At 39.4% G+C, this 25,337-nt stretch overlaps 1 protein-coding gene across 1 annotated transcript in view; it reads right to left on the bottom strand.

Annotated features, from left to right (window-relative positions):
* Positions 1 to 455: 455 nt before the first annotated feature.
* LOC122396724 overlaps positions 456 to 25,337 on the bottom strand; it is a 208,702-nt gene continuing 183,820 nt past the window's right edge. The window contains exons 5-6 of the mRNA XM_043395359.1: positions 16,200 to 16,449; positions 456 to 568 (exon numbers count right to left, since the gene is read on the bottom strand). Of these exons, the coding sequence (XP_043251294.1) occupies positions 483 to 568; positions 16,200 to 16,449 (336 nt within the window). The 3' untranslated portion in view covers positions 456 to 482. The remainder of the gene's footprint in view (positions 569 to 16,199; positions 16,450 to 25,337) is intronic.

Genomic DNA, 25,337 nt, shown 5'->3' with positions numbered 1-25,337 from the left:
AAGAAAGTACCCTTTGAGGCGAAAACGTATGCAAGCACGGCGCACAACGTGGATCTCGACTTCAAAGCCGATTGTCGAACCGTCGTCGAACAAATCAGCTGCTCGTTACCGATCGGACGCGAAATCGCTCGAGCATCGCGACGGAGCGATCGTTCGCGAGTTTAATTCCCTTTGTCCTCCCGAAACCTGTGCGTCGTAAAGCGTTTCGCGGAATTGTTCTATGGTGGAACTCTTTGACCGGATGTCGCGTCCGACGTTCCCCGATCGCGCGAGATTTCGAACAAACTGAACGTGGTACGCTAAAAAACACATAATATTCATGCCGATTCAACAATAGTGTTATTGGTTTTCCCGCCGGTAGATCGGTTGCCCCTTAAACTTTTCCCCCCCTTTCCCCTCCTCCTGCTTCTTCTTTTGACTAGTGCGCTGTTTATCGTGCGACGCCCGTGAGCTCCCTTTCCGTGGCCTCAGGCGTGCCATGACTATCTCAGAAGCAGCTGGAGCATACACAGCATCAGCATCGTCAAACAGGCGGCCGTGGAAGCTTCGCTTCCGTTCTCGGAGGTCACTGTAACATACACACGACACGTACAATGTTATTATGTTGTCCTGTCCTCGGGTTCGTGATCGCTATATCGGTGTCGTCAAAGCTGGCTATTACACAGGGTGTTGAACGTGGGACTGGGAAGGGTTGCATGGTCGAAAGGGTCCCCAGACACGACGAAAAGGCATTTGCATCTTCCGAATTTCTAGCCGGGTTAATTGGAAATTGATAAAATTTCTGTTACAATAATCGTGTACTACGTGTGATGGAAAAGCTCGCGACAAGGATTTCATTTACTGAAAATATTCAACATCAGAATCTATTATGGCGATCTCCAATTATTTAGGAAAATACCTGGAAAGCTAATGGATATAGGGATAAACCGTGAGTACAAAAAGAGTTTAATTTTTGACGATGAATAACACGGTTCCGATACAAACTATGGCGTCTCTGTAATCAAACAGACAGAATATTGGGAAAATATATACCTTAGTCTATAAACTCAGCGACCAGTTTTCATACAGCAAAAACATAAAATGTATTTATAAACCGACGATCCGATCGATGAAAACGTATTCAGTTTAAAAATATTTCGTCGAATAGAAATTTCGTGACTTTGAAAGTAACTTTTATTCCTTGCGCGTAAACGCTAACCGATAAAACAGATTCGTTTAATATTCGTCAAAAAATTTCATAAAAAACAGAGATCGCCGAACGAGTGTTTTTTTTTGCCAGTTTCTATCAATCAATTTAGAATTTTATGGATTTTACTACCGTCGGATAACCGCGAATATCTGACAAATAAAACACAACGATCGCGCGGTATTACACTTTGGCGGGTGGCTTGAAAATGTTGCTATTTATTCGACACGTATCGGCGTCGTGGTTCTCGGTAATTCGAGATTAACGCTTATCTGTTGGGCAGATTTGAAATCTGATGAATAGGCATCGCGATGATCGATCCGCGTAACAATGATAATTGGTGAATTTTAATCCCGATAAAACAAGCTGTGCGTTATCAACCGCAATTGCGTTGCATGCGGAAATCAAATATCTGGTACGCCAGTGACGTTAGCAGACGCTGCAATCGATGCAGAGGAAAGAGGCTTAAAGTATCATCATGTCCAGATACACAGACTGATGAGGTTTCAAAGTTACCGTATCTAATCCCTTCTCATAACACGCAAACAATGGAAATCCATTGAATGTTTCCACGTAACCACAAATCGTGGACCAGTTTCAATAAAACCGTATTTCATCTAATTCAAACATTCGTCAAAGGAACTTGTGCTTGTATATCTGAGATGAAATTATTTTTTCCCCGTAATTACACAGTGAGTTAAGATGAACAACCGTAAACAATGATGATCAAAATTTTATTCGAATAATAATATCAACGATATATGTCTTCATTACAGTATGCAGATAACCGTTAATATTTACATTTCTCCTCTCTGTTTGAACAGTGAATTATACTATAATTTATGTAAAGGGGGAGATTTAGCGATAAGCTGCAATTGAATCCGATTCTGAATAGGGAATACTAAATGATAAATAAAATTACGGAAAAGTGATTTATTCGCAATATTTATTCCACCGAACAGTTAATCAGATAAGCTTATACTTCTCCAAACTGATATATAATTTCGTTCCACAATTTACATTGTGGCTATTATTGCGCAAATAATGGACAAAAGTACACAATTTAATAAATTAGATACAGGAACTGTCTAGGAAACGAGAAAGTTTTAGATACGAATGAATCTCATTCTTTGTCCCCGCTACAATGTCGTAAAGAGTCTATAAGAAAAACGACGGAACTTTTTCTTAGTTACAGATAGCATTATTCAACGATGCAACTGGTAAACTTCTACCCCTTTTCTTTGATATTATCTCTCCACTCAACCCTTCGTGTTTCACGTAATAGGGGCTACAGACGTAACGATTTATCATACGATAAAACACAACGCGGTGTAACGATAGTTCTTTCACGTATATTAAGCTGGCGTAGCCATTTGAAAAGGCCAAAGCAAAATTAATACGATATTTTTTTGCTATTTATTTGCTAATTATTTGCCAAAGAATTAATTTTTTTGCTCCAGCCGTTTTTGAGAAACAATGGCTACGCTACCGTAATATTAAGCTGGCGTAGCCACTTATTGTATCTCTGTACGTAAGACAGATATCAATACCATTCTTGCGGCATATTTTGTTGCTAATTTATTGCTCTTAATCCACTGAATATTAATTTTTTTGCCCCAGCCGTTTTCGAAAAACTGTGGCTGCTGTAGCTCAATATTAACCTAACGTAGCCAGATGTTGTATCACAGTAGGTAACAAAGCTATCGATACCATTCTTGCGGCATATTTTTTTGCTAATTATTTGCTATCAATCCCCCGAATATTAATTTTTTTGCTGCAGTATTTTTCGAGAAACGACGACCGCGCTGGAAAGGAGTTAATCAAGCATAGCCTAAAGGGTGTACAATGCTGGTTGTAGGTAAGTGCAGAAAAAGAATGAAAGATTTTGTATCATGGCCTGCCGACAAGGCATGCGGAAGAAACTTTGCAAACAGTAACAGGCCATTACACGGCCGTTATATATCGAAAAGGCGATCCACAAACAAATTGGATAGAATTTGATGACCTAAAAAATCAAAGCACAAATCGAAAAGCAAATTACAAAATCGTGCCACGATTATTGATGTACATGAAAGATATAAAATTATAAAATAAAATGATACAAAATCTTTCATTCTTTTTCTGCACTTACCTACAACCAGCATTGTACACCCTTTAGGCTATGCTAAATTAACTCCAGCAAAAAAATTAATATTCGGGGGATTGATAGCAAATAATTAGCAAAAAAATATGCCGCAAGAATGGTATCGATAGCTGTGTTAGGTACAAAGGCGCGACACGTGGCTATGCTAGATTAACGCTGGTCCAGCGCGGTCGTCGTTTCTCGAAAAAGACTGCAGCAAAAAAATTAATATTCGGGGGATTGATAGCAAATAATTAGCAAAAGAATATGCCGCAAGAATGGTATCGATAGCTTTCTTAGGCTCAAAGGCGCGACACGTGGCTATTCTAGATTAACGCTGGTCCAACGCGGTCGTCGTTTCTCGAAAAAGACTGCGGCAAAAAAATTAATATTCGGGGGATTGATAGCAAATAATTAGCAAAAGAATATGCCGCAAGAATGGTATCGATAGCTTTCTTAGGCTCAAAGGCGCGACACGTGGCTATGCTAGATTAACGCTGGTCCAACGCGGTCGTCGTTTCTCGAAAAAGACTGCGGCAAAAAAATTAATATTCGGGGGATTGATAGCAAATAGTTAGCAAAAGAATATGCCGCAAGAATGGTATCGATAGCTTTGTTACCTACTGTCATACAACATGTGGCTACGTTAGGTTAATATTGAGCTACAGCAGCCACAGTTTTTCGAAAACGGCTGGGGCAAAAAAATTAATATTCAGTGGATTAAGAGCAATAAATTAGCAACAAAATATGCCGCAAGAATGGTATTGATATCTGTCTTACGTACAGAGATACAATAAGTGGCTACGCCAGCTTAATATTACGGTAGCGTAGCCATTGTTTCTCAAAAACGGCTGGAGCAAAAAAATTAATTCTTTGGCAAATAATTAGCAAATAAATAGCAAAAAAATATCGTATTAATTTTGCTTTGGCCTTTTCAAATGGCTACGCCAGCTTAATATACGTAGTTCTTTCGACCTGTCGTTCATCGTGTTCCCCACAGAAGTAAACGACCCGTTCGACGATCTTACACAGAAGTACACTTGACCGTAAAAAAATATATTTTCGAGTTAATGATTCTGTTTCTAAGCTGAAACTATACAGACAATCTTTCTGACTGGTCGTTGAACACGTTCCTGCATCAAATCTGCAATATACTGGACTTTATGACAGCGTCGTACTGGTCATTTAATATGGCCGCGCTTTACGGCAGATTGTACGAGCCCGTGAAGCGTATAATTGTAAAGTAGAAGTGTCAAAGGGTCCAACTAAAACGAATCAAGAGAGTATACTGCGAGGCTCAGAAAAATATAATTTAAAAATCCTGCAGATTATTGGTCTCAAGAGCAAGTAAAATACAAACACCCCCAATTGAAAATTGTCTCTAACTGTTAAAATACTACTCAAATCGTACGCAAAATATTTAAATGGGCAATCGAATTAAATCAATTTTCACGCAATCATACGACTTATTCACTGAGAAATTTTAACGTCCGCGGGCTGAACACGTACAACAGATAATTCATCAGCTATTTCCATGAACCTCTGTTTCTCCTCTATCTATCATGGGTAATGATATTAAACCGTAATACCGAAACGCGTAATAAAATTTCCCAGCGGAGCAGAAACTCTCGCAAGGGACACTATTAAACGGAACGCCAATAGATTTTCTTTCTTCGTGCTTTGTTCCTTCGGTCTGGGGAAAAGTCAATTCCGTAAAAACAATTCTGTCGACCACGGGCCAGGGAGTAATACGTACGAATCAACGGACCCGAGCAGTAGCCTGCAAAAGACCTGGTGTGAACGAAATGAAATTACTACTAGCGCGGAACCGAACGAATTCCTGTAACGTCGGTGCCAGGGGTTTGATGGAAAAGGGACCAAAAGGAACGAGCACCGCGGGTTCTCGAATTAGTACAGAGCCGCGCTCTTTTTCGACATATCAATCCTCCGGATTCGCTCTAGACATCTTTTTATCGAGCTACCTCGAGGAAACGCGAATACACGTGCTCGAAATGTATTTCTTTTAAATCGATGCGTCCCCATGGTTAGTTAAGCTTTTCTTTCAAGCGACGCTGCTCGATTGTTGGTAGCTTTCCAAAGAAAATACGTTAACAGCGTTTTAATGAATATTTGAATAATAGATATTTTAGTTCCAGCTAAAGAAACGAGATCGATAATGATTTTAATTTTCACGTATTCTCCAATAATCGTTCATTTTTATAACGATAGTTACACGTGGATATACCAAATTTTGGTAACGATGCAAACATTTCGATATTTTGAAACGAATATCAATTTCAAGATCCATGAATTGCCCACTGAAATTCCGTTTATCTATTATTAATCCATGTTAAGTGTTGAATGTATTGTATTTTACACAAGCATATTAATTAATCTACGTATTGTACATTTTACCCTTCACTTTATCACATTCAATATGCTGTTTGTTTCGTGAATTTTTTGCGTACAACATACTTTGACGTGTCTTCGCTAAAAAACAATTGCTCGTTTAATCTCGTAGTTTAACAACAGTTATGGAGGATTGTTCTTTTTATCGTGAACACTCAGCGCCCACCGAGAAAAGTAATCAACGTAAAAATGTGTTGTCACAGGAAACCGTTCGTGGTATATCACGAGACGGAATCCGTTAACGGTTCAGCGTTGCACACGTCGTGGTTTGCACACGGCGTGCAATCGCCCTTTTCGGTTAGGGCGATCGTCGATTGTTAAATCGAACCGTTCTTAAGACGAGCACCGTGCCGTGCGTTCATCAGATCGTCGCGAGTTCGCGTCCAGACACAACGTAACAGATCATTATGTGTTTCACCTTATATAATAAAGTCTTCTGCTCGTTATCGTTATATGTGCCTATACTTTCGACCACAGTGCATCTCCTATTGCTATCCCATTAACAATAAAATGTGAAGCGAATCATTCAGACTAAAATATGAATCGCAAAAAGCAATTACAAACGCATTCGGACCCAGCGTAAGCTTATCAAAGTAGAAAATAAAGGACGTCTCTCCCCGTTGAACGTTGATAATACTGTACATCGTAACACCGATCAATTTTCTGTTTCTGAACGTAGCAAAACTGAGTTTTCTTGGAACAAACAATTTCAAGAATACCCGGAATGATTCTCGTAATGCATGAGACCGCGATGTACACGTCGAAATAGCATGTAACGTTCGCCTATGGGTTTCCAGTAAGAGCTTTCCAGTGAGATTCAAGTGACTGTGCTTTCCGAGGAGTCCATGAGGCTTAAGCTGCAGGGAAATCTGAAGAGTTCTTGATATAAAAACTCTCCAGACAACTTCATGAGCTAACATTCTAAAGTTCGTGGCACGAGTCCTCGAAAGTTTTACAGAAACGATTTACTTGGAATATGGGGTAAAAGACGTTGTTATTGTCGTACCCGCGTGTGTACGCCTACGCGTGCGTGTTGCCCTTCCGGGGGCTCGAAATTTGCCAAGTTGAGAAAGTTATGGAAAAAAGGGCTGTTAGTCGGCGGCGTTGAATGCACAACTTCGCGAATTACACAGGATTAAAGTGGAGACGAAATTCCCCGAACGGACCAAACTTGCATTTTTACACGCCACTGCGGTACAATGCAGACTCAAACACCTTACCTTATTTCGAGCCACACTAGATGCTGACAGAATTTCGATGCTACTTTGTGAACTTGATTCCTTACCAGGGTGGTCCTTATTTTTCGACTTTCGATTACTTTTTGATCGGGGAAGACTTGCCTGGTATGTTCAAATCGAAAAATAAAAGGTGGAAGGCGAGCAACAGTCTACTTTCGTGAAACTTGCGACAGGAAGCCATTTTTACATACTTAAGAAAAATATAAATAACAATAAACTAAATATTTGTATTTTGACATTATACATTTTTTCTGAACAATAGTTTTGTTAATATAACATTAAACTTTAAATAACATGTGATGTCAAACCCACAAAAATTAAACCAGAGTTGGCCGAGAACAAACTAGGAAAACAATTGTAGTGCAAAGGGTTAATATAAATATTTCACGGGGTCCACGAAACTATGCTCCAAAGGAAACTTATAAGGGGGATGATCTATCACGAAAACATCGCGTCGACACGAGATGAGACTGGCCCCCGGAGAAACGCTTCGATCGCTTCAGCGATGGCGAGAAATTCCTAAATACATTTTTCTTCGGGCTGACCGCGCCCGAGAATTCTTTCACGCTCCGAGGAGACTCGGAAGTGATTCCCGGGACATCGCCGTGGCCATCGGTCAAAATAATCGACGAGGAGACACTTCCGATAATCACGACGCTAAGCGTCGCCGATCAATCACGGGATAGCGTTCTCAGCCGGCGTTTAAGTGCACCTACCACGGACATTGAGACGCGTCTCCGTGAACTATACAGCGGGATATTTCCCTATCTGGCCGCACGTGGCCCGTCTGCGTCGCTATGATTTCGCTGCGCGAAACCATGCAGCCGATAAGCGACGTGGCCGATGTCATCGTTTTCGACGATGTTGGTCGACTGTCCGGTTGTCCGACCCGTGAGCTTCCTTCACGGAGTAGTTAACACGTGAGCAAAGCGGGCCGAATAATAGGTATGCTCAAGGACTGATAGCGTAACATCATTTAGGAGAGTGATTCGATGCATACCAACTGTACGAACATCATCTGAATTGTCTTGCCCGGTAGAGATGTCCCTCAAATTTCGACAAATCTATTGCCTTCAGTCATAAGTAATTGCCGTTTTTTCGCGCTAATTTCATTTCTTTATTAACCCTTTGCACTCCACTGGCGCTACTATGGCGACAAACATAATACGTACCATGGCTCGATCGAAGTTTCATTTATGATGACACAAACTGAATTTAGAAAACAGATAAACAAAATTTAAATTATAGGTATTCATATACATGTTTGTAGAATGAAGAATATTTTTTTATTTTTAGAATCACATCACAAAATTTAATTTGGTATTGCTTATCGTTTATATTGATAAATACTCTCGGAGTGCAAAGGGTTAAAAGAGTTACACAACGCAGTTTCCTATTTATTTGGTAGCTTATCAATTTCTGATACAAAAAAAATCATCTTGTTTTGAAGAAAAACGTTTGAATGAATTCCTGTACATGGTTGCCGCTATTGAATTTCTAAAGAATTTTTTAGGGATTGAAATAAATGGTAATCTGTGGAGGCTAGGTCCGGTGAGTACGGGAGATGAGGTAACAGGGTTCATCCTAGTTTCAAAATTTTTTCCTGGGTGACTCTGTACATGGTCTAGCGTTGTCATGCAAAAGCAATGCTATGTAAGTGCTGGCCGTTTCTGTTGTAACTTTGCTTGGATCCTATTAATTGTTCGGTGTACAGGCCTGCTGTAACTGTCTCATTACGCCTTAGCAACTTATAATGGATTATTCCTCTTCGATCCCACCATACGTAAAAGACAATCTTCGCAAGAGAGGCTTTGGGTTCTGGTAGAGGTTGTTTATCCTTATCTACCCACTGTCTCTCCTCTAATCAGTTTGTCCAAAAATGGGTCATTTATGTTCATAGACAAGAGCAAAGTGACAACTGCCATCTTATCCGCCTTGTTTTTCTCCGACAAATTGTGCGGAACCCATACGCCTAGCTGGCAGACGTTTCCTAGTTTTTCCAGGTGTCGACAAATGGTAGATTGGGATGTCTTCAACTTATCTGCTAATTCTCTGGTTGTTTGACGTGGATTTTATAGTGAATCCCACTAGTACAAGACTGGAACTCCCATAACATTATATAACGAATGTACTGATTTGACTTCTCCATTTTACTTACATGAAAAATTGTATTAGTAGTTGATCTGAGCGTGCTGACTCCTATTTTTCAACTGTTCAATCCTCTAAAATAAGGTAAGCACGACGGACGAAAACGAACTACAAGTCATTTGGAATCTCCAAAATAGTTTATGATCCACTACCTGTGATGACTCAACCCAATATCATTTCTCTGCTGAATAGTAAGATAACTGGCGAATTGGGGTTAAAAAATACGCGTTATGGATATCGCCAGAATAATTTTCTGACGCTATATGCCGATATTTGAATATTTAACTTCGCACATTTTCTACTGTTTCGTGAAAAAATATTTCGAACCGGGGCTTTATTTAATCAACTTTAATAATTGAATCGCGGAACGGAATCAGATCGATCGGGAATCCATTAACGATTTACCGCGCGAACCCGTGGCGTTCATAGAAAGAGATTTGAGGACGTTCAAACGCTTCTCTTCCCCTTTTAGTTCGTCGTTGCACACGTGAGATCAGCGTCCAGGGATTCCAGAAGAGATTCGCGAAGCCGTTGGAACGAAGGCTCAGCGGGTGGGTTTCGGGGGAGCGCGAGAAGAACAGAAAGTAAGACGAGGGGATGAGGTTTTAAAGGGGTCAAGAGAGAAGCGGGCCAGACGGTGAACCGAAGTTTCGGAATGCGTCGAGAACCCTACAGTCGACATCTTCTACGAGGCAAGTTTCTCAACGAGACCGAATCCTAACGTACCCCCACGATTCCATCGGAAAAGAAGACGCGGAACACGGCACAGAATTCCGGCTGTTGCTCGTCGGTGGAACTTCTTGCGTGCGCGCTCGATTTTTGCAGGGGGAAGCCAAACTCCAAAGAAAATACCCACTCTCGTTTAATATGCCGGATCGTCCCGTTCTTCGAGAACGGCTTCGTTTCTTCGTACGGTAATCTAATCTCGATTCGCTCGAATTTCTGACGGCGCGCACCCGACCCCAGTTTTGGCTTTTTATCCGATAATCCTTTCCCTCGAATGAATTTAGATCGAGAATTTGGTTTAGGGAATATATTAAAACGGGACGAGTAAGCAAACGCGTATCGGCTGACAAAATTTTGAAAAACAATTCTCGGTAAATTATTTTTCCTATATTATGCTCGGTGCGCATTTTATCTCTAAAACCAAAATGAAAACGAATAAACGAAAGTAAAATCTGTTGGAATTTCAAGTAGAATAATTTCCACAGGTTTCACCATTTATTTTAACCTGTTTTGCGATGATTCGTTTATCAAATATACTAATTTGTTGATTGAGGTTTCGTTAAAAAGTTATAGAAATATTTTCGACCACATAGTATATTTTCGTTAAGGAATTTTTGTCTCGAAAGTACGTTGGATTTTAGGGGTGTGTCTATTCGCCAAAAATGATTACAATTGACCCCCTCAACCGAAAATAATTTTCCAAGAACGATTTGAAATTTTTTAACTTTGTCGAAAAATTTGTCCACATTTCTGAATTTTTTTCTCGAAAGTGAGTAGGATTTCGCGGGTATATCTATTTACCAAAAATGATAGTAATTGACCCCTGCAACCAAAAATAATTTTTTTAAAACGATTTGAAATGTTTTAATCATACGCGTGAAATTTTAGGGAAACATGTCAATGTTTGGTCAGGCATTATATTTTCGGTAAGGAATTTTTTTCTCGAAAGTGCGTAAGATTTCGAGGGTACGTGTATTCACCAAAAATGATTGTAATTGACTTCTGCAATGGAAAATAATTTTTTTAGAACGATTTAAAATTTTTTAATTTCTCCGAAAAAGTCCACCTTTTCGAATTTTTTCTGTCGAAAGTGAGTAGGATTTCTGGGGTATGTCTATTCACCAAAAATGATTGTAACTGACCCCTGCAACTGAAAATAATTTTTTCGTGAATGATTTGAAATTTATTAATTTAATTTTTTAATAGATTTTTAACGAAGCCTCAATCAACTAATTGATATTCTTGATTTTCATCTTATTTTGATCTCTAGAATCTCCCATTAAAATTTTTCCCGGAATTGGCCGAACACCCTGTACAATATATTAATTTAAATAGAGCATACACGTGATTATGATTTGAACGACATTGTTTACTATCATTGAGTGTATTTAAAACATGCCAGAAAAGTTTCCTCGTTACGTTTTAAGACATTACAAGTCCGTTAAAATGTTGGGCCATGTTAGTGCACGAGTAGTTCCAGATTTTCAGTATTACACCGGTCACAATAACGTGGTATTCTGCTACTATTGACCCACATACGTACTTTCCCTTCGTATCACGTGAGATATCTCGGTTTACCACTGCATAGTTGATTGCCTATCCCAAATAACTCTGGTTTACCGCTGCATAGCCGATTGTCTATACCGAAACAACACGATTGTATACCAGTCAATGGATTAAAGCGGCACATTTAGAATGATATCCAGCAATTTGAGGTTTCCAAGAACACAATTCAGCTAGCTAACGAAAAATAAATCCAAACTAGACTCGATCTCGTAACACCATTACGTCGAAGATTATTTCTAACAAAGATAAACTACGCCGGTAGGAATTCCATGTACGAACTGGACGCTTAACTCGAGTACCTAAAGCGTAAAAATATCGTGCAACGTGAATTTCACGACATTAATTCGCGAGTAACGGGAAATCATTTTCCCGCAAGGAGATAGTGAATTCTTCCCGTTTTAAAGAGACGAGAGAGCTGTCGGTTAGACGCCATCCATCATATTCTACTTTCAACGCGGCAGAATTCAATTTAATCGCGCCACGTGGCTCGTCGATAAAAACTAGATGAAATTTTACGGTTCGTATTCGTAGCTCGCTTCACCGAAAGTACTCTGCGATACAATGTAATTCATTACCTTTTGTAGAACGAATGATATAATTTCTCTCCTCTATAGGAGGTAAGTGATTATTTCAATCGCGGGAGAATTCCATTCTCCGGATTTAAGAACGCCCCGCGGTGGATGGGAATCGCTAAGGAACGAAATAAAAGTAAATCTAATTCGATTCCGGGATTGTTGCAAACGATGGCTGCGAAAATAAATTAGGTTCGAGCGCTCGATCGGTGGAGAATACAAAAGTTCGGGGACGCTCGAGCGGCTCCATGACAAGTTTATAAAATTTAATAAGCTCGTAATATAATTCAAGTGACCGAAGAGTGCGACTACTTCGGAAGTTCGAAAGTTCAACATGCATATCATAAGGAAAAATGAAGTTATGCTAACTTCAATTGCTTCGAGATTGAAGGAGAATTTTTTAGTCGTTACCGTCGAGTTCAGCGTTTCCCGTAAATTTCTAACAGCTCGTTACTGAAAAACCAAACAAAACGTCCTTTAAGTTTTAATTATATTTATATCTGTCGTCTAAACTTCCTAATTCCATTACGAAAGATAAAGCCTTTATTATTTGCACGGGCGAATAGTTTCACGGGGTCATCGAAATTTACACCTATTTCTACGCGAACGCAGAGCGTTAGTTTCGATTGAAAAACAACGACACGATCGCAGTCTTAATTAGGAAGTTGCTGTCCGGCTATTTCTGTTCGAACGGCTTACCCGAATAATGCGGATAATCCGTGGAGAAAATTGGTTTACCGTTAATACTCGCTGCATCAAAGTAATCCAAGCATTCGTATGCCTTGGGCGGTGCAAATATTCGACGATCTCGAAATTCTTCTTCGTAGGATTCAGCTATTTCCCAACACGTCGATACGGATTATTTGGGTATTATTAATTATACGACGTGTAGTCCGTTAATTCGGGTTTGCATCGAACATTAACCGTGCCGTCGTATCATGAAAAATCACTATGCGTCGTCGAAAGACGTCAATATAAGATGAATCAAGGTGGTTTATCTAAATAAAGAATTACATACAGGGTGTTCGGCCACCTTTAGCAAAAATTTTAATGAGCGATAGTAGAGGCCAAAATAAGACGAAAATCAAGAATACTAATTTGTTGATGGAAGCTTCGTTAAAAAGTTATTAACAATTAAATTCAAAAATTTCAAATCGTTCTGGAAAAATTATTTTTGGTTGCGGGGGGTCAACTACAATCATTTTTGGTGAGTACACATACCTCCGAAATCCTATCTACTTTCGAGAAAAAAAATCGAGTAGGTGCTGAAATTTTTCGGCGAAAAAAAATTTTTCAAATCGTTTTAAAAAAATTATTTTCGGTTGCGGGGATCAATTACAATCATTTTTTATCATTACACATACCTCCGAAATCGTACGCACTTTCGAGAAAAAAATTCCTTACTGAAAATCCAATTAGGTGCCTAAATTTTTCAACGGAGAAAAAAAATTGCAAATCGTTGTGGAAAAATTATTTTCGGTTGCGGGGGTCAATTACAATCAGTTTTTGTCATTAGACATACCCACGAAATCCTGCCCACTTTCGAGAAAAAAAATAGAGAAGGTGTGAAATTATTCGAGAAAATTAAAAAATTGCAAATCGTTGTGGAAAAATTATTTTCGTTTGCGGGGGTCAATTACAATCAGTTTTTGTCATTAGACATACCCACGAAATCCTGCCCACTTTCGAGAAAAAAAATAGAGAAGGTGTGAAATTATTCGAGAAAATTAAAAAATTGCAAATCGTTGTGGAAAAATTATTTTCGGTTGTAGGGTTCAATTACAGTCATTTTTGGTGAATAGACATACCCCCGAAATCTTGCGCATTTTCGAGAAAAAAATTCAGTAAGAGCGGCACTTTAAACGTTAATAACTTTTTAACGAAACTTCCACCAACAAATTAGTATTCTTGATTTTTGTCTTATTTTGGCCTCTACTATCGCTCATTAAAATTTTTGCTAGAGGTGGCCGAACACCCTGTATAATGTCAGAAAATAATATTGTGCTCAGAGTCGTTCAATAAGTCCTTAGAAAAAGATAGAAAAACAAATTATTTTAGGTAGATTTTTTTTTATTTTTCAACATAATCTCCTTATAGCTCTATACACTTTTCCAAGTGTTCCTCCAATCAACAATAAACATGAAATCATGTGGTGGATATAACTGAGACTTTGACAGCTGTCTGTCATGATGCTTACTAAAAACAAACCATTATTGAACGACCCCCGTATACTAAATGTATTGTGGGAAGAAAGAAAGATCAGACTTGGACATTCTAGTGAGTTTCATAATAGATTCATTTAAAAATTGTACCAAAATTGTTTTATTATGTATAATTCATCCTGTCGTTATTTCATCATTTTGTATTGTGTGCTACAATTGGATACGTAAGAGAATATTAGCAGAATTTCAAGTTCCTCCCAATTTCCAAAAGTGTACCTGTAAATCGCTTTATCACACCCAAGAAATAATAGACTAATGGTGTAATATGCGGTGTTTAAGGAGACCATTTTACAGGAACATCGTTCCTCCGTGTTCTGTCGATTAAAGTGAATAATGCGTGTGCACCAGTACTCTGCTGCTACAATGAAATGTGCAGGAACTCCGTCATTACTATTAGCAATATGTCTCCCAATAGCACTGGTAGGTTATTATTTGAAAATATCAACGTGTGTATATATAGACTACACAATTGGACGAATTTTTTGTATCCCGTATTTGCCATCGTTAAGTTTTTACTATTCGAAGTGGGAAAATTAAATACGTTTTAAAGGAGAATTTCGAACGTTTCGCAGCAACATTGACAGTTTTGTTGTTCGTAGGGTATACATTGCAGATTGATCGTTTAACCTGGGTACACCCTGTATGTATTGGAGGGAACGATATTACAAGGGGATGGAAAGAATGGAGGAGGGAAAAGGAAGGGGTGTGGGTGGGTAATAGGAGCCGGGGCTCTACCCGTGGCCGGTCAATTAAATCTCGTCGACGTCGCGTGCAGGAAGCGAGCGCAGCGTGCACCGGAGGCTTCCTTTCCGAATTCGAGTGGGTGGACCCTAACTCTCGAAATTTATTAGCCTGTGCGACCGACCGGCTAATCCCGGGCTAGGTAGCCCGAGGATGCAACTATTACCCACAGCGTACACCAACCGGCCGCAAGCGAGCTCGTCGAGAAGCAGGTGAGCCAATCACCGCGGCGAAATGAAACAGACAACGGTATTTGACAATTTACCAAAAAAATCCATCGAGTCGCAAACCTACTTTGTTCGTTCCGAACTGTCAGTTGACATGCCCTTAAAATAAATATTGATCGAAGTACACGTATACTTTCCACCGCGTACGACTATTAAATGTTTCGAAAATAATCAAAATTTTCTAAATTTGCGTCTAAACGAAGATTCGTTTCGGTATGCGTGAAAGAAATGTGCTTGTGAATATGTTACGAGCGTAGAAAATAGTTTGTTTTTAGAAAAGTTAGACGACTGTGGGAGCGTAAACAGTGCGAACCGCTATAACATTCTGTTTGGTGTGCAATACGCACCACGGAGTTTCCCAGAAGTTTCATGCGGTGGCTAGAGGTGCGCTGAACATGTTTATACGGTTAACAAAGTGGAGGGAAACGTTATCCATTGCACAGATTATTTACAAAATAAATCGTGATGATTATTAATAGATGACTTCAAGCCTACCTGTTCTCAATGAGGCTACGATTTTATTTTGCAGAGATACCGCGATTCTAAACAATCACTTTCTGCCTTTTTGGAACCAAATTCAAGACTCTATGGGTCAATATTCCGTCGATAAAATTAAAAAATAAGTCGGTCGAAAGCTGCGAATTCTGATTCCAAAACGCATTTCCAAGTTCGCCACTGCTCAGACGATTGTAGCCTTTAATTCTTGGGGGTGGAGTATTTATTCTACAAGCATGTTTAGACGGTTAACAAAGTGGAGGGTAACGTTATCCATTGTTCAGATTATTTTCAAAATACATAGGTCAATATTCCGTCAATAAAATTATAAAAAAGTCGTTCGAAAATTGGGATTTTGATTCCAAAATATTGTTCATCAATATAGCCTTGTAACCTTTAATTCGTGGGGGTGAAGTATTTATTCTAGGCTTTCGCCATTTTTCGACTATGTCGTCGAGAATCCCGCGGCGTAGTATTAGGCTACAGTCTGGAGCACTCGTATCGAAGTCCTAGCCTTAGTCAAAAGTCAGTATAAAATTCCTGTTACCTCTCTCTGGCACGGGTTCACGCAGACCAGCCCCAAGCTGCACTTCGCTTATCGCCGAATATATGCCGGGAATCTGGGCGCTGCAGCGCAGATTCAACTGGCCGTTCGAGTAATGGAACGGTTCAAGGTTCACCCTGATCTCGATCCACTGAAGATTCTCTTGGTGATCGGCATGGGACGCGGCAGCGTCGTTGTGATTCCACTTCTGCTGCGAGGACTGCTGCGGCTGATGTTTTGTGTAGGAATCCACCTACGAGAAATCAAGCGTGAATTCATCGCGGAGTTTCAGACGTCATGGGGTAGGGAGGGGGAGAGGAATTCAGTCGCGCGAGATCTGTACGGCACGCATATAGTCGGAGAACGTTCGCGCGAGCGAGTAAGGAATAGAAAAAAAAAAAAGGAGAAGCGAGAGATATTCCGAGGAGCCGAGGAAATGTAAATCTGCTTTTAACGAAATCCGTTCATCTGGAATCGGGAAGCGAACCCTTCGTCTAGCTCGCCCTACTTCATCCCTTTCCCACCCTTCGCTACCGCATGCTGGCACCCTCCGTTAAGCACAAAGACGACTCCTTCCAGTTCGATGAAAAGTCGAAAGACTTCACCATTTCCGGCGCCGTGTTCTCCCGATTAACGTTTTTCTTTTTCTTTTTTCTTTTTTCTGTTTTTTTTTGCTTTGTGAGAAAATGCCGCTCTAGCTAACCCGGGAGTATTCACTGGAACGCTCGAGTCCCGAGTTTCTTAATGGATCATTATCGTTCTAAGAACTGGTGATGGCGTCGAAAGTAAGTTATTCGGTTGAGCGGTCCACGAGCTGAATCGCAAGTGGGATCGGCTAAGATTTACTTAAAACTTTCCAACGAGGAAAAATACTAACGACTTTCCCGATACTCATCCGCGTGCGCCGTTTCCGGCGTTTTTTCGACGTCAGACCTTATGGTTAGTTGGGTTTGAGAGCACGATCATGAATTACATCTTATAGTTTGGACTTCGGAATCGACGAATAAAATAAGATGAAATTACACTGGCGTGCAAAATTTAGGGAACATTAAATTTTCATTGAAAAATTGCTGATATTTAAAGTGTGATAATTTCATAACAAAACATCATACAGCAATCATTCTGAAATCGTTTTAAAGCTTGGAACCTCTATTTTCAGAATCCTCTAGCAGTTTTCTCTAGGGTCATTTCTGCGTCGCGTGGGAGGGCTGCAAGCTTTAAAACGACTTGTTTTGTTGCGAAATTATTACTTTAAATATCAGCAATTTTTCGATAAAAGTCTAGTGTTCCCTAAATTTTGCACGCCAGTGTATATTTCCCGTAATTATCTGCTAACTTTTCGTTTCAGAATCATTAGTATACTCTGTAGAGGTGTAAACCGTGAAGCATATTAGGATTCTTACGACGTGAACGAAGACACGACGAAGATCTTACGAAAATGAGATCTATAAGTGGATTCCTGAGCGAGGCTATCTAGCATACTCATGAGTCGGGGTATAGAGACGTTCGGTATTAGGAAAAGCGATCTGCTTGAATGGATTAGTGTTTAACTTTGAAACTGGGGTGAAGCAGGGATTTCATGATAATAATCTTACCTTGAGACATGACTCATTACCGAGTTGGGTTTCTAGCGAGTGCTTGCGTCACTGTTAATAGGAGCACTCAGGAATGTTACTATAAGCATCTCTCAGAGGATGAAACAAGCTAGCCTTCTCTTAATTCCACGAAATCTATAAATTTATTGATTTATCAAATGGTTAATGCCTAGCGTCAGATTATAGATGCACTCAGTCAGAGAGAAATGCTGCAGAAATTATGTCAAAAATTTTTGACGACCTCGAAGAGGAAATTTATCAGGAATATCCTTCACAAAATATAAAGCTCAATAATGAGAAAATAGATGAAGCAGTCGTACGAGAGTAAACAGTTATTATTATTCGTTTGTTTCTTTTCTGTTAAATAGGTTAATTGCTCAAATAATTGTTCTATATTATAAGTCGTCCATTGAAGCTCTCAGCGAGTTAAACAATCATAATTCGTGTATTCAGCAACAAATCTTTCGACGAACGTTTAAAATCCGATTCGAGGCGCGAACCAACAGCGCTTAAAATCCGGTTTCTATGTGCAAACCAATGTTATATGTTGTAACGTCGAGTAATGTATGATATCACGAGCATGACGGATATAAGAACAAATGTCCGGACATTCCTGTCGTGTCTAGCGGAATGAATAACGCGTTTTTAAACGTAACACGTTACTCTCGCGCGTTATTATTGTTATTTCGACGAACGTTCTTTATAAATTCGTGGAAACGCAGGAGCGAGAACGCGAATTTCGACGAAGCACGAAAGCTAAGGGCAGAGTTATCGAACAGCAATTCGCTGGCAGAGTTTTTCGCCGCGCGATTCGGGGATGGATTTAAAAATTTTAGTGAAATTTGTCCAAAAAAAAAAATAAATAAAAACTAGAAATTGAACGAATAAAATCTGAAAATAAAGGAAACAATTTTCTAGTCGTTTTTTTTTCTTAAAAAGGAATCGAAACATTTTCGCCGATATTCGAATTAATAGATGCGCTTAACCTTTCAATTCCATCGATTTATCGATTTCATTTTATAGTATATCAAAGACCGATGCCTGTTTCGTACTTTTAAATTGGATTTAATGATTCAGATTATTCGTTAATTTATTACTTTAAATAAAATATATTCCGCGACGTAGAGGAATCGATTCTGTGTAAAATTGATGGCACGTTGAATAATAGTTTCGTCGGAAACACTTGTTCGCGAATGTAGAATTCAATTTCGAAATTTTGAACAGATGTTTACGCGCGATACTTTTCTACAATTTCGAAAGACTTTTTAGCGAGGTTTACTATAATGTTTCGTTAGATTAAGAATAAATTCAGTGGTGTATAGGAATACCCATAAGTGCAACTCAAAGTAATGATGAACTCGAAGAAGTTTCGCCGGGAACCTCTCTGCGACGAGGAATCAGGGTTACCGTCGTGAAATTAGATCTGTGGGGACTTTTGATCATTGACAATCGAATGAAGCCATTGCTACGAAGCCTTTGAAAAGAATGTTCGCGGCTCGATGACGAGAAACGTCACCCCTAACTTTGTAATTGCGATTCGTGTCAAGTTCCACTTTAAGTACTTGAAATCTACGTCGCATTTTTATGAACCTTTTATCATGACTTTTATCAGACTTCTATGACTTAAAACAGAAATTTAAAATTGGTATGCCAGAAGGAGTGTATTATATAAATACAATTGTTTGTTTGAAAAATAATAGTTACGAGGTACATTGGTCCGTATCAAGCAACTCATTTATGTTTTCTGGCATTGGATTTAGATCATCTGCGGTAATAATTACATTTAGAGGTATGCAGAAGAAAAATATGCTGTGTTTAAAAAAAAAGAATGAAGGTACGTGATACAATTTAAATTGTAGTAATTCCCGGCATTCCGTTCGGATGCAATACTTGGCCACCACGATAAAAACCCGGAAAAATTCATATCCGTCGTCTGCGAGCGTATATTTCCCGTATTTAACAATTTGTCAAATTCCCGTCAGTCGAGACAAACGTACACGCGCAGATATGTTTGGAGCGCGGCAACGCGGATTTCCCCGTTTGAAAAATTATGCAATTTCCACCCCTCCGGTCGCGTCTGAGAGGGGAGAAAAACACGATTCGATTGACTAATGGTTTAGCAGCGTCGATGCTTATCTCCTTTCGTAGGGGAGATCGCGACGAGTCGATAAATTTCGCGCCTTGAGCAGCCATTTCCTGAATTCAATACAGCACGGGGGTGAAACGTGAAAATGATCGCGATCGACCGCCGATTATGGAGATCAGGATACCATGTAGCGCCTCGATCATTTATTTTCTTTCCTTCGAACATAGGAAAAAATGTTGGAACACTCAGAACGTTTAAAGATGATTCTTACAACGTTTTGTACATACAATATACAACCAATTATCTGATACTCATTAAATAAAAAATATACAAACAAGTACTTCATGGAAAAAATTTTGGAATACTCAGAACGTATTTAAGATGGTTCTTACGATATTTCAACCCTCAATCAAAATTCAATATGAAAATATCGAACGAATATACAACCATTTATCTGGTACTCGTTAAATAAAAAATATACAATCAAGTACTTGACGGAAAAAATTTTGGAATACTCAGAACGTATTTAAGATGGTTCTTACGATATTTCAACCCTCAATCAAAATTCTATATGAAAATATCGAACGAATATACAACCATTTATCTGGTACTCGTTAAATAAAAAATATACAATCAAGTACTTCATGGAAAAAATTTTGGAATACTCAGAACGTATTTAGGGTGGTTCTTACGATATTTCAACCCTCAATCAAAATTCAATATGACAATATCGAACGAATATACAACCATTTATCTGGTACTCGTTAAATAAAAAATATACAATCAAGTACTTGACGGAAAAAATTTTGGAATACTCAGAACATATTTAAGATGGTTCTTACGATATTTCAACCCTCAATCAAAATTCAATAGGAAAATATCGAACGAATATACAACCATTTATCTGGTACTCGTTAAATAAAACGTGTAGAATGAAGTACTTGAGAGTGAACAAAAAGTTTCTCAGTACGATCGATCGAACGTCACAAGTAGATTACCGTGCCTTTTATCGTATTAAGGTCACGGAACGTCGATTAATTAAATAATTATTCGACCAAGCCCTTGCCCTACAACAAAATTAGTTTTGACCGTCCCAATTATATGGTTCCATTAACTTGGGCGCAGCAACGGAATTGGTAGGAACGAAGATTACGAGGAACTTCGTTGGGGGTGCAAATTCGTACACACAGGCTGTGTAGGCTCGGAGGCAAACAACGGTACGTCGCAAGAGGTTAAATCCTCGGCGCTTCGTTCAATTAGAGAAAACCGAGAAAACGCGTGCCGCGGCGGCGTGTGCTCGAGGTCGCTTTCTGTATTCGTCGAAGGCAGCCAGAACTCTGGGAGCGACGATGAGAAGCTCAAAGGGGCGGAGGTCGTTGAAAACGAGCGACGGGGATTACCAGATAGCGACAAGGACGACACCAGCGTCGCGCATTCCTCGTCCGGGGATGGCGATTGTCGGCGAACGATGCAATGTACGATGTAACACGACAAAGTGCAAGAGTGTATACGCAAACACACCGACGGCTACGCACGCTCTGACTCTCTGTGCACCTATACCAACCCCCAAAAGTTTGGAGTCGCTGCGCGAACAAACAGGGACGGGATCCTTTTCAGGAAAGTAAACGCAAAGTAACAGAAGAAATTTTATTCCTCCAAAAAGTATCGTGTTTTCGTACACTGATAGGAATTTTGTTTAAATTGCCTTTTTATCTAAAAAGCCTTACTTTTAATGGGGTGGTATATTCTGGGCATCCTGCCAATGAGTTTCTCCTGTTTTCGGTATTCTTTCTGTGACTGGTGCTAATCATGTCATATTCTACCCTTAAATGGTACTTTACTGTGAATTCTCACCCACAGACTATAATTATAATATTATTGTTGTAATTTTGGAAATGAAACGAAAAGTATATTCCCTTTAAAATCCAAGTTTATCTGTAGGAAATTTAAATAAAGTAAAATTTGAGTAATAAGACCCATGGTACCAATTAAGGGTTGAATAAGAAACTCAAATTTGGATAACTATAAAGTCTGTAAGTGAATCTATATAGTAATGTCAGTTTACTTATTTTCTAACTTGGCACGTGACCATAAGTCGAGTACGTATAGTCATTATCTTGCTACGTATCGAAATTCTGAACTATTAATCAGTGGCCTAATGACGTGTCATACTATTCAAGTATCTGTTCATATGTAGTCATCCTTCTTCATTGTAATTATCAGATTCCATGTTCTCCAACTGTTGGAAGCGCAGTTCTTACTCGTCTATCCATTGCAATTAGGAACACCGAATTTGGTCTACTATTATTAATTAAAATCGGAGTCGATCGATTTTATTCGCGAATAACAAATAATTTCCATTTAAGTTTTATTCGTAAATTAAAATTCCTGATTATGATGGATCGTAAAGCGAAACTAAACTATTATATATTTCAAGAAGACAACACTTCCTTTCCCGTTGATGTGTGTGAACATTAAAATGTAATAATGGAAATTTTGTGTTTATGAATTTTGTATTCAAACGACGTTTCGGTCCAGTCCCTCGTGTTTCTCTTCAGACATAATATTTACACGCTAAAGGGAGGAAACTTATACGCTTGCATAAAAGAACATCCTACGAATATAAAGATTAGGATGCAAGTAAACTAAAGAAGGAGTTTTCTAAACAAGCTTTTCCACAATTTTAACAAATCCTGCTACTACTGAAAATTCCATGATCTTTGGAAGAACCAATATGGATATCGTTACATAAACAAATTGATCGCGAAACGAGCGAACAACTCTAATACGTAATAATTGTGATCCGATTACGACGCAATTTAATAACGAATCCTTTAAGGACCAGATAATTGATGCATATTTAATACAGTAATTTAAAATTGCTAATGAACTTGGGAGCTACTCAACTCATTATTTTCTACATTCTACTTCATTTTTATTCAAACACCTCTTTCGTTAAAAGGTAGAGATATGGGCATACTGATCTTATTACAAAGTCCTTTGAAGTTTAAAGTTATACAATTTGAAGTTTAAGAATATTATATAATATTTGAATAAATTCAGTAGTGCTCTTATTGGCAATTCATCTCGTTACACTATTGTACTGTAACTTTAGGTTTCGTCAGTGAAATAACAAAAGGCAATACACAGTTTCCTTTCTTCTCCTTTGATTTACTTCCAACATTATCATTATACGTTTTTCATTCTGCTCTTTCATGCAAGGGTATAATTTTCCTCCCTTAAGTGTGTAAATACTATGTTTCTAAAGACGGCCCCAAGGAAACGTCGTTTGAATAAAGAATTTATCCATGAGCGCAAGATCTCCGTTATTAAATTTTGATCTTCTTACATAGTAAGAAGGAAGCTACCTTCCTGGAATACTCGCTTGTTTATTTTCACTTTGAGGCCAATCAAAACTTAGATTTTTCATTCACAAATTAGAAACGGTTGAAGAACATGCTTAACGATCATTGAAGCAGGATTTATATTTTTGCAACGATAGACTTCATATTATGAACGATGAAAGTACATCGATGAGTATTATCAAAATGGATAGAACCACGACTAAAAAAAGAAAATTCATACAGAGAATTTCTCCCTCGGAAGGATCCCGTGTTTCTTAATTCGCGCGACGGTGTTATACTCTTGACCTGCAGTGTACATTCTAGGCAGTACAGCACGGGATTACACCTCAAAATGTACTGCAGTCGGTGCTATGAATTGCACCTAAGGGCGTAGCCATGCGAAACCCCTGCAATGGCAGTTTGTCCCACGAATTTATGCACGTGGCTGGCTGCTCCGAAAACGGGATACTTTTGACCGTTATTCCACGCGCGAACGTCAAGCCTTTTCGGTACCTTTGAAGCGTTTTCGGCGGGTTTTCCTTGCCTAACCGCTGCTACGGAACACACCGACAAAACGGTGTTCCCGCGAATATTGTTTCAACGTTATTTGACACGTTATTGCCCGGCAATTGTTGAATCTACGACCGTCGCGACAACGGGACCGTTTCAATTATTAACATCCCTGCATGCATGAAACGTGGATTTACATTCTCTTACGAGCGCGACCATTTTCTCTTCCTACGTGTCCGATTGTATTCGGCGCGCAAACTCGTTGCTTGTTTCTTCCGTCGAGTTTAACGACAGTTTTACAGGGTGTACGGACAATTTATCGCGGCGCGAATTCAAGTACGATGACGCCAACTTTAATGCGTTCGTTGTCCACCGGCCCACATGTAGGTCGCGGTGACTCTGACCCGACCGATATCGCCCAAATGATCAAACCGAAACTTTTTCGAAAAAATTTATATTGCAATCAAAATCCAATTCAAAAGCACAATGTTTCAGGATCTTATTTTATCCGTACTGTTACTTGTCACGAATGGATATTATTGGAAATTATGTTCTATGTATCGTGAGTACTCATTTCGATTACGTGGTTAGACAGCTACGATTGGACGAGTATTGAGTCGAAAGGCCTGTAGAACTCGATGAAGACGTTTTACGAACTGTGGCTGACCAGACTCCAATTGCAATAGTTGAAGAATGGAAGTCTGGACTCGCGAATAGCTCTGCTCCAATTAAAACCTCCGAAACTTCGCCAACGACCACAATTAGACCTCTTAATTTTGGTTTGCCACAAAATTCTAAAATGTCCTCGATTCACGATAATTTGTGAAATATTTTAAGATACATAGAGAATTTATGAAATGTTTGATTTCTTCTCACGTAACCCTATGGTAAGTTTTGTAGAAAACCATAGAGAAATGAAAGGTTATCGTGGATTGTTTGAGTTAGCTAGCGAGAGAATTTTTACTTTGCAGCTTGAAGGGAATCGGGCCAGTAACGGGATGACCCAATGCAGGGTGGTAGAACAATACCAAGAATACCCATACGCGTGCACGGCAGAGGGAACTGCGGCATCTCGTGCAATTACCTCCTACCTTTTCCCTTTCCAACGATTCCTCTCGTCCATGATTTCCTGGTCTCGTCGAGATTCAGCAGGTATTTAAGGGCGCTTACGCCCGTTGAAAGAACCACGGATAGGTGGTATCGAGTGAGCTCAGCCGGGGAGAGTTGGGCGGAGGTAGGAAAAAAGCAGAGATTGTCTAGAAGGCAGTAGGAACGAGGAGTGAAACGAAACCACGCTGCTAGAGAAGAAAGAAACTGAAAGCCGATGCTCGAACACCGAATCGATCCTATAAGATTCTTCCATTCTCCCTTTTACAGGGTTAGCCGGCTGCTTGCAACGTGGAATCGACCGACGTGTTCGGACTTTACTTCGCCCTGGATGGGGCGAGCCTCGAAATTCGTGCACCTCTGCAATTTGTCGGACGATTTCGGCAACGAAATCTCAATTAAAGCGACTTAAATACAAGGATCGTGGTACGTTAGCCGCGGTTAGATAAGAGGGAGAACGAGCGTATTTGGATTCCATCTATTCCTCTTTTTTTTTCCA

This window comes from Colletes gigas, unplaced genomic scaffold (genome assembly GCF_013123115.1).
Source record: "Colletes gigas isolate AHSC1104 unplaced genomic scaffold, ASM1312311v1 Colletes_gigas_Sc00008, whole genome shotgun sequence".
Classification (NCBI taxonomy): domain Eukaryota; kingdom Metazoa; phylum Arthropoda; class Insecta; order Hymenoptera; family Colletidae; genus Colletes; species Colletes gigas.
Note: the sequence above shows the minus strand (reverse complement) of the source record. Positions and strands in the feature narration are given on the sequence as shown.